At 45.2% G+C, this 11,009-nt stretch overlaps 1 protein-coding gene across 1 annotated transcript; it reads left to right on the top strand.

Annotated features, from left to right (window-relative positions):
• The first annotated feature begins 4,088 nt into the window (after positions 1 to 4,088).
• LOC108799004 (small integral membrane protein 10-like protein 2A) lies at positions 4,089 to 10,747 on the top strand. The gene is made up of 2 exons (XM_018570852.1): positions 4,089 to 4,394; positions 10,422 to 10,747. Exons 1-2 carry the CDS (start codon positions 4,212 to 4,214, stop codon positions 10,440 to 10,442), a joined length of 204 nt encoding a protein of 67 aa, XP_018426354.1. The 5' UTR covers positions 4,089 to 4,211; the 3' UTR covers positions 10,443 to 10,747.
• The last annotated feature ends 262 nt before the right edge of the window (positions 10,748 to 11,009 follow it).

Here is an 11,009-nt window from a genome sequence, read left to right as displayed (position 1 = left end):
CCAAACATACAGGTGGGGGATTTAGTGTACTAAAGCAAGAATGAGGATGACCATCCTGGTGCATACACCATGTAAGAAATAAAAATGATAGCGTCAATAATTTAAGCATGAGAGGTTTCTTTTAACCCAGAAAAAAAGCTCCCAGGGAAAAAGCATTTTGTCATATAAAGCCTAGTCACTAGACTTCTAATAGCAACTCACTGCTAGCACTAAAAGCGGTGTCCATCTAGTGGCAGCGTGTTTTATTTACAAATACTATCAGATATGTTTTTATAGCGTTTACTGCAAACTATAGTAAAAAGTAGTAGTAGAGTACCACGCTGCTCAGTAACTACACGATGTATCAGAAGGGGATTACGTGCTACATGCACTTGATCCCTTGGGGATCTATCCAGGTTTTTCAAATGTGATGATACTTCTTCAATCATTAATTCTCAAAGATCACGGCAAGGACTTTGGCCTGCTAACACCAGATGTATTGGGCTGTGCTAGGAAGCCTTGCCCAGCCCAGTCCTAAAGCAAAGACTAGGCAATTTATTTTGTTCACTATTAAGTCAGTTTACACCACCACGTTGTGATACTGTGCAGTAAAAACAAAGTATTACATGCACTACTTTATGACATTTCAATAAAGTTCAGACAACTGTGTGCAATAGAAGGCTGGTACACTGCCAAGATTTTGGTGCAATAAAAAGTAGTAGGAACAAAACTAACGGGGTTATTCATAAAGTTGCCGAAGGCAGCAGAGTGAATAACCCAGGTGAAGTGAACAGAGCCGAAGGACGTTCGGCTATTCACTTCAGCCCTGTACGCTGATTTCAGCCATACATCAGCTGCCTCCAGTCAGCCAAACATGCTCTGCATGTTCGGCTGAGCCGAAGTGCAGAAGGAGTACGAGTCAGCTGATCCAACATCTGGATCGGCTGAGCCGAAGCTCCAGCAGCTCACTCGCTGCGGTTCACCCCTATTCTCATAGGGGCCGAACGGCAGTGAGTGAATAGCCGAATGCCGCCGATGCTGTGCTGCTCGCTACCTTCGAGGTAGCGAGCACAATAGAAAAAGATTTAAACAAATGAGCCGGCCGGCCAGGAGCTTCCTGGATCTGAGCGGGCGTTTTTAAACGTCCCGTCAGCCACGCCCACTCGCGCGAGCAGGAAAGTGCCAAAATGTAAAAACTGGCAGCGCTGCCTGTTTACATACAAGCGATCTGCCGGCTATAGAGCCGGCGGATCGCTTGTATAATGTGCCGGTATGTGCGGACCCCCCCTCCCGCAGGTCCCGGGCTCCGCTGTGCCAGGTGCGAGCCTGGGACCAGCATGGTGGCTCTGTGACAGGGGATCAGAGTGAGATCGGTACACGATTTCCCTCTGGTCCCTTCTCCGGTGTCAAAATGCGGAAGTGATGTATATTACATCACTTCTGCATTCTTGTGTCACTCTCCAGCTTCAGAAGCTGATGAAACAGATCCCTGCTTCATCAGCTTCTTTGGGGTCTTGGAGACCCCTGATGTCTCCATAAATAGGACCTGTCACATCCTCTTTGCTATCACATAAGGGGGTTTCTTAGCCCCCTATGTTATAACAATAAAGTTAAGTGGAAAAAAAATAGAAAACAAATTAAAGTTGCACAAAAAACAAATTAAAGTCACACATGAAAAATAATTTTAAAAAAACCACAAACATTTTTTAAAAGTCCTCACCCATACATACATACATGCATACAAACATGCATCCAGTGCGCATACGTGAGAAAACAGCGATTGACCCCGTCTTTTATATGTTACTAAAACATTGGGTAATAATATTTGTATTATAACATAATGTTAAAAAAAACACCTTTTTTTTTCAAAATTTTCAATAGTTTTTCTTTAATATAGTAAAAAATAAAAACCCGTAGTGGTTATTAAATACCATCAAAAGAAAGCTCTATCCGTCCCCAAAAAATTGTATAAAATTAATTTCAGTACAGCGTTGCATGACGGAATAAATCTGAAAGTACTGCAGCGCTGAATACTGAAAAATGGCCAGGAAGCACCTTGTCTTCAAGTGGTTAAAGAAAATTTTTTAAAAGACAGCGTGGGGTACCCCTACCAAATCATTCCAGACCCTTTAGGTCTGGTAGGAAATTTAGGGGGTACCCCATTTAAAAAAATTGTAGGGTTCCCCCCAAAAGTCATACCAGGCCCTTTAGGTCTGGTTGGAATTTTAGAAGGGACCACACCCCCAAAAATAGGGAAAAAAAATACGTGGGGTCCCACCTAAAATCCCCAACCAGACCCTTGATCCGAGCACAGGCCTGGCAGGGCAGGAAACGGGGGGTGCGAGCGAGTGCCCCCCACTGCTATACCAGGCCACATGCCCTCAGCACTGAAAGGGGGCTTTTGGAAAAGCACCTTGCCCCTGTGCCGATGGGGACAAGGGCCTCTTTCCCACAAGCCCTGGGGCATAGGTTGTGGGGGTGCGGGCAGGGGGGGGTTATTCACATCAGAGTACCCCCCAGATGTGCCCCCCCCTTGTGAATAAGTAAGGGGTACTTATACCCATTCACTAAAGGGTTAAATTAAAACTTTTAAAAAGATGCCAGACTTTAGAAAAAATCCTATAATTGAAAAAAACCCAAAAGACAAGTTTTTGACAAGTCTTTTATTAACAAAAATAGATCCAACATAATCCTTGGGTCAATCATGACGTCTATCGTTGTCCACGACAACAACGACTCGACTAAATAATTTAAAGGAAAAAAAAAACCAACGCCCGACGACCCGTCCGCATGTGTCGAACTCCCGCCGCAGAATGGCATTCTGACAGATGTTGGCAAAATATAAACAATTGGGCGGAGCAATTGGGTGACATCCCTGCAAGCTCCACCCAACTGTTTACATTTGTTCGGCACCTGACAGGTCCCAAACAAATAAAAAAAACATGGGCGGAGCCGCTCCGCCCAGCTGTTTACATGTAATGGCAGCCCAGTGTCCTCGAGGACGCTGGGCTGTCATTGAAAGACAACAGGGGGAGCCAGCCGTGACATTACAGCTGGCTCCGCCCAGCTGTTGTCTTTTGCTGGGAGAACGGCCTTTCTCCCTGCTTCTGGTGTCACTACGGCTCAGCCGAGCCGAAGCATATGCATTCGTCTCGGCTGCTGTAGGGGCCATTGTGAACAGCAGCCCGCCCAGGCGGCCAAAGCGAGCTGAAGGATCAGGCGAAGCTACGGCTGGATCCTTTAGCTCTTTTGTGAATAACCCCCTAAGATTTCTGTGTCTCTGTTGTGAACAGTGAATACAAATTTCTGCACAAACTAACAAAGTAAACAGAGTGATGCGCCACTGTCTGCTTTTCAGAGTTTGGTAGGGCAGCAGCTGCCTGGCATTCAGGAGATGACACTGACACCCCCTAAAATGTTTTATTCTCTTATCCCAATGGGAATTTTCTATTGCAATCGTGCAGCCGCGTTCCCAGGCAGTTGCGGCACAGTACCATCAATTGCAATGGTTGCGTTTAGCAAGCAGCACCACCTGCCAAAAGCGGCATGCTGTATAAAATGTGCAGCGGCATATGTACAGGCATGAGCGGCTGCTACATTACGTTTTAGGTGGGTGGTCAGGGGGAGGCTAAAATGGGCCTGTTTTTTCCGCTTCTTGGCAGCCCATGTGAATGAGGCCTTTCTGTCATCGCACCCCTGCGCCTGTACGTTCAGCGTGGATTGCTCGTGTGAATAGACCTAAATGTGTTCCTCTGACGCATTCGTGGCTTTGCTTTCCTATGCATATGCTAAAATACCAAACTGTGAACAGACTTTGGGGGATTTATCAAACCTGGAGCAGACAGAATCTGGAGCAGTTGCCCATGGCAACCAATCAGCTTTCATGTTCAAATCTGAACTAAAGATAGAAGCTTATTCTCTGGCTCCAGATTTGATCATCTTCCTGCAGTGTGTTTCCTTCCTGAGCTGGGAGGACATGTCTGTTTTTTCACTCTATGTAACTATCAGGAAGCTGCCATTTCTACACCTGTGTCCCCCGGTGTGTGTCAGCGGAGCTCGGCCCCTCTCATGACTGCCAGGAGCCGCTGATCACCCTCCGCCGTCAGCTGATCGCAGTGTACCGGCAGGAGGAGGCGGTGCTCGGTCAGTCTCTTCCGGGTCAGCGGGCAGAATGGGCTCTCGGTGATCGGAGTGTGTGGCGATCTCCTCCCCTCCGGCTCGGTGGGGTGTATATGGCGTCCTTGTCTCAGCTGGCAGTCTGGCTCTCCCAGTCGGCCGCTGCTCGCTCCTATGTGGTCTTCTCCAAAGGCCTGAGCCGCACTCTGCTCATCTTCTTCAACCTGGCCTGGAGGCTGAGGATCAAATTCCCCTATCTGTATGTCATCGCCTCCATGATGCTGAACGTCAGGCTGCAGGTGAGACGAGCCCCATTCCCGTCACCGTCCATGACATGCCGACCCTCCGCCACCATCACCCTCCCTGACATACTGACCTTCCGCCACCCTCCCTGACATACTGACCTTCCGCCACCCTCCCTGACATACTGACCCTCCGCCACCGTCACCCTTCGCCCTCCCTGACATACCGACCCTCCGCCGCCCTCCCTGACATACCGACCCTCCGCCGCCCTCCCTGACATACCGACCCTCCGCCGCCCTCCCTGACATACCGACCCTCCGCCGCCCTCCCTGACAAATACCGACCCTCCCTGACATACTGATCCTCTGCCACCGTCACCCACCATGACATACTGACCCTCCGACACCGTCACCCTCCCTGACATGCTGACCCTCCGACACCGTCACCCTCCCTGACATACTGATCCTCCGCCACCGTCACCATCCCTGACATGCTGATCCTCCGCCACCGTCACCCTCCCTGACATGCTGACCCGCCCCCCCCGCTCCCCCTTCCCTCCCTCTGCCACCATCACCCTATCCCGATGCAGCAACCCTTCGCCACCGTCTCCCCCCCAACATACTGACCCTCCGCCACCATCTCCGCCCAACCCCTCCCGACATGGTGTCTTCAAGTAGCTGATAATAAACACATTAGGGCCCATTCATCCCAGCAAGCCAGGCTAAACGCACGGCTGGTGTGCACCGAGAGGTGCGCTGATTTCAACACATCACACTGTTTACTTGTTTTTTAAACTTTATTGGAATGTCACAAGGGACGGTTCAATATGTCCTTTTGGCACAACGCAGCATAACACTCTGCGCTGAAAACAATTGGTGCGTATGCTGTTGCTGTGGTAAGGCAGAGTGCGTTGGGGCTGGAAAAAAGCAGTCAGCGCAGCTCCAATGCATCTGGTGTAAACGGGCCCTTAAAGTGACTGTCATTGATCAGAATAAAATTCAATGACTTTGTATTTAACCAGATTTAAAGATTTGGGTCCTGGTGATTTGGCCGAGCTGTGTGTGGCCCCTGGCTTGACAAACGTTGGTTAAATAATTCACTTTTGCCAAGCTACGGGCCACACACAGCTCGGCCAAGTCAGCAAGACTCAAATCTTTAAGATAGCGTCGATAGCTGGCAGGACAAGTAATTTAATATTATTTTGCGGGGAGGATGTTTTTTCTTGGAGGTGACACTTTAAAGCCATCTCCAAAACACTGTTCACCCCCCCCCTTCCCGAAAAAAATGGAAACGCCCATCTTACCTAACGCTGCAGTCACATAATCCTCCTGTGCATGCAAGTCTTCTCTTTTGTTTGCATCTGCTGTGCCCTTTCTTCAGGTGTCCACATCACTGCCTGGTTGACGTGGGAACTTCCTATTGTCTGTCCAGCTGCAGGGGCCTTTCAGGCTCCAGAAGAGGCGTGACATCAGCACAAGGAGACATTAGGGGGCCAGCAGTGTCAACGCTGGATTAGTGGTTCCCTGCTCCCAGGAACGGTGGAGGCAGCAAGGGACCTGGCAAGCAAAAACTTCAAGAGAAGACTAAGCACCACATACAGGTGAAACTCGAATAATTAGAATATCGTGCAAAAGTAATTGCAGTAAGTGCTGCAAAAGGGGCCCAAACCAAGTACTGAGTACATATGCATGCTTGTACTTTTCAGAGGTCCGATATTGTTCTATGTACAATCCTTGTTTTATTGATTGCATGGAATAATCTACTTTTTTGAGGTTGTGGATTTGGGGTTCTTGGGGTTTTCATGAGCTGTAAGCCATAATTATCACAATTATGACAAATCACGGCTTGAATTATCTTGCTTTGCATGTAATGAGTCTCTCTCATATATTAGTTTCACCTTTTAAGTTGCATTAGTGAAATAAATGAACTTTGCACGATATTCTAATTATTCGAGTTTCACCTGTAGATGCTGATCAGTGTCTGAGATTTACCAAACCATTCCTGCAGGAGGGGAAATGCATGTGCCTGCAGGATAAAACTGCCGTTGCTAGCACTTTGACAACCCTGCAGTGTAGCTCACAATGCATTCGGCTGGTGTCACCCTGTATTGTATTATGACTTTTCCATAAGTTAGAACTGGCTTACTGGCGTATCTTGCAGTGCCAAATAAAAGGCACCAGTTAGTACCCGATGGTCCCTGTTCTTCTCTCCAGTGGTTTGAGTTGCGAGGGGCAGGTTTTTAATACAACTGAAGTGCAGTATATGAGTATCTATATCTGTGGTGCGACTGTCCCTACATGACTGACTTGTAAGGGATGCATTTTGTAACCCTTTACGTAAGTTTGGATTTTCACAAGCTTGGGTTGGTCCATTCATTCTGTATGTCCCGCGTACGGCGAAACCTAAACGTCTCCTCACCACACACGTGCCCCTTCTCTGTTTGGCTGTGTCCATGCTTTTGCAGAAGATGAAATCTGTAAGGATTGTTCATTTGGTATCGGTAAGTCACACTTCCTATTCTTTGGGCAATTGTGTCAGGTATTACTATCCACACACTCCTCGTACAAGGCTCCTTCTAGCTTGGAGGTTAGATGTGTTGTGACATTCCATACATTACCTAACGCTGCAGTCACATAATCCTCCTGTGCATGCAAGTCTTCTCTTTTGTTTGCATCTGCTGTGCCCTTTCTTCAGGTGTCCACATCACTGCCTGGTTGACGTGGGAACTTCCTATTGTCTGTCCAGCTGCAGGGGCCTTTCAGGCTCCAGAAGAGGCGTGACATCAGCACAAGGAGACATTAGGGGGCCAGCAGTGTCAACGCTGGATTAGTGGTTCCCTGCTCCCAGGAACGGTGGAGGCAGCAAGGGACCTGGCAAGCAAAAACTTCAAGAGAAGACTAAGCACCACATACAGGTGAAACTCGAATAATTAGAATATCGTGCAAAAGTAATTGCAGTAAGTGCTGCAAAAGGGGCCCAAACCAAGTACTGAGTACATATGCATGCTTGTACTTTTCAGAGGTCCGATATTGTTCTATGTACAATCCTTGTTTTATTGATTGCATGGAATAATCTACTTTTTTGAGGTTGTGGATTTGGGGTTCTTGGGGTTTTCATGAGCTGTAAGCCATAATTATCACAATTATGACAAATCACGGCTTGAATTATCTTGCTTTGCATGTAATGAGTCTCTCTCATATATTAGTTTCACCTTTTAAGTTGCATTAGTGAAATAAATGAACTTTGCACGATATTCTAATTATTCGAGTTTCACCTGTAGATGCTGATCAGTGTCTGAGATTTACCAAACCATTCCTGCAGGAGGGGAAATGCATGTGCCTGCAGGATAAAACTGCCGTTGCTAGCACTTTGACAACCCTGCAGTGTAGCTCACAATGCATTCGGCTGGTGTCACCCTGTATTGTATTATGACTTTTCCATAAGTTAGAACTGGCTTACTGGCGTATCTTGCAGTGCCAAATAAAAGGCACCAGTTAGTACCCGATGGTCCCTGTTCTTCTCTCCAGTGGTTTGAGTTGCGAGGGGCAGGTTTTTAATACAACTGAAGTGCAGTATATGAGTATCTATATCTGTGGTGCGACTGTCCCTACATGACTGACTTGTAAGGGATGCATTTTGTAACCCTTTACGTAAGTTTGGATTTTCACAAGCTTGGGTTGGTCCATTCATTCTGTATGTCCCGCGTACGGCGAAACCTAAACGTCTCCTCACCACACACGTGCCCCTTCTCTGTTTGGCTGTGTCCATGCTTTTGCAGAAGATGAAATCTGTAAGGATTGTTCATTTGGTATCGGTAAGTCACACTTCCTATTCTTTGGGCAATTGTGTCAGGTATTACTATCCACACACTCCTCGTACAAGGCTCCTTCTAGCTTGGAGGTTAGATGTGTTGTGACATTCCATACATGTCATTCTTGTTGCACGCCTTGCTTCCCTTGGCACATGAAAGATGTTGCATATTATAATGCAAGGCCCTGCCCTTTCCTGCCCAGCAAGAAATATTTTCAAGCACATTGCCCTGGTAAGCACATTCACCAAAACAGCCTACATGGGGGCAAATGCTGGAGCTGTCATTAGACAAAATGTGAGGAATTATACTTTTGTATACCCACCTCCAACTATCAATTATGCCCAAACACAAACCTCAAATGCAGCGTGGACCCGCCTCACCCTCAGCTCATTGCTGTGCCAGTTGGGCTATCCCATTGATCTATATAAAGCCATAGACCTTAGAGTCTCCATAATTTAGTTTTGGGAAACCTAGATCTTTTTAAATATTTTTGTTTTTTCCTGTATGTGCTTGTTTACTGGTCAAATGAAATGTTATGGTCACTGCAATGATAATTTCCCTTTTTTATATGAACACTTGTAATAAATTCTGCATTGTTTAAGAATAGCAAGTGCGGCAAAATATAATTTCTTGTAAATAATTTTATATTCTGCCCTATAAAATTGTCCTATTATAAGTATTATACCTTTCCCCCCTTGTATTGTTCTAGTGAAGCTATTCTACCTTTTGTAATGGACATGTATGTCTAGGATGTCTTAATGCATGACACTGATGAATAGGCATATATAGCATTTATTACATATGCAAATCTTGTATTTTATTGTGCCATATTTTAAAGTGATTGTCACTTTAAAATAAAAAGGCAAACATGCAAATGGTGTGAGAGGCACCTTTTATTGCCCCCTATTTGCCTTTTTCAGTAAAGTAGAGGAGGGCTAGAACAGCTTTACTGTCTATGCTCCGTTACATATTTTCCCTACGCTGAATCCATTGTCGCTGTAACAGTATGTAAGGGGGAGTTTCCCAAACAGAGCCCCGAATTGCGGCAAAAACCTGACGGTTTTAACTCTTCCCCACTCTACCAAAAATGTTTTTAAAAAGTTTGGCTAGGCAACCATTTTTATTAAATCCAAATAAAATAATTATTAGCAATAATCATCATCATGTAATAAACACAAATACATTATTTTTATAATTAATAATAATTTACATTTTATACTTTAAAATATATTGAAATTATTATTATTGTGTTAAATCAATGAACTGTGTTTCAGTGAGGCCCGGTTCACACCTGGGCGTTTTGTAGCGCATTCGAACGCTCTGCAAAACGCTCAAACACCAAAATCCCATTATTTCCTATGGGTATGGTTCACACCTGGGCGTATTACAGGCCGTATGAACGCGCTACAAAACGCCCATTGGGATACAGCCAAGTAGCCCCTGTGAATCGCGGTAAAAATGCGCGTCACGAAACGCGCATATTCGATACGCCTAGGTGTGAACCCAGCCTAAGGGTATATGTCACTTTTAGTAAAAGTCAGATCTTGAACATATCATGACTGCTCGGTTTAGATCTATCGTTCATCATCCATGGTTTATTTAGGTACTTTATTTGTTTCATTTTATGCGACATTTAGTCCCACTGTATGTTGGTCTGACATTCTGATCACCATATGTTCCTGGTGCATACATTTTACTGGCCGATGACCTCTAAATGGAAGTATCATTGCTGGTCTTATGGCAGCTCCACCCTATTGTGAGTCCTTTTAGCGGTCTCGTAAGATGGCCAGGAAAAATGAGATATTGATGGGCTGATTGATTGGTAAAGGGAGCAGCTGTAAATGCAAGCTCTGCTTATCTTGAAGTCCTTCCCCCTCCTATGTAAAATTGCTGACAAATCATTAAAAGCATAAACATCAGAAGAGATACCCTACACCTGACGTCCCGTAGGTTCTCCTAGGTTAGGGTGACATCACGTGGCATCTTGGTGCAGCTAATAATCCTAAATCCCAATGGAATGGGAGTAGCTTCTCAGTTGTGGAGCAGCTTCTCACAAGATTTGGGATCTTCATCTTTCCCAGGATCCTACGCTGAGGCTCAGCAATGTTGGCGGCTGAAGCCCATACAGTAAGGCATTTATGTTTACATATTCTTCCGCTGTGGTTTTTTTAGTTGTGTTTTTTTTTTTCTTTTTGAGAATTTCAAGAACAAAAAGCTAATTGCATTTCATGCACAACTGAGCCAATGCCTAATATATTTCAATCTCTTTCAGGTTCACATAGAAATTCATTGATGCATACAGCTGCTTTGGAAGTGAATTCGTCTCCATTGGATGTTGTAATACACTAGCAATGGATGGGCTGTGTATCATTGGTACATCATGTAGCAAAAAAGATTCAAGTGGTGCTCGCTTACAACAGAAAGTTTTCACAAGGCAAGATGTGAATCATGAAGTTCTGGGAATGTCTTTGACAAAATGCAGTCCATTTGAATGTCATTTTACTCGTTCACATAAAGAGATGGCACCTTTGACATTCACAAGATCTGTTTTAATCAGAAGCGTTCACCCCTTGGCCAGTAGTAGCAGGGGTCATTCTTTACCAACAAACACCATTTTAGTCAATTTTCAAGATGGGTTAAAAGACGTTAACTTAATATTTTTCCTTCCATGGACTGGACTTGGTGTTACAAGTTTATCGTACCTACCCGTAGATTCATGTTGACTGATGGCAACTTGGTGCATGTATTTAATTTTTATATATGCTTACTACATTTTAAAAGCTGTTGAAGGACTTAAACATGGGCATTTCACTTCTCACCTTCAATTTCTGCCCAAAAGCTCACAGAAAATGTAATGAAT

This window comes from Nanorana parkeri, unplaced genomic scaffold (assembly GCF_000935625.1).
Source record: "Nanorana parkeri isolate BGI_ZX_2015 unplaced genomic scaffold, ASM93562v1 scaffold3, whole genome shotgun sequence".
Classification (NCBI taxonomy): domain Eukaryota; kingdom Metazoa; phylum Chordata; class Amphibia; order Anura; family Dicroglossidae; genus Nanorana; species Nanorana parkeri.
Note: the sequence above shows the minus strand (reverse complement) of the source record. Positions and strands in the feature narration are given on the sequence as shown.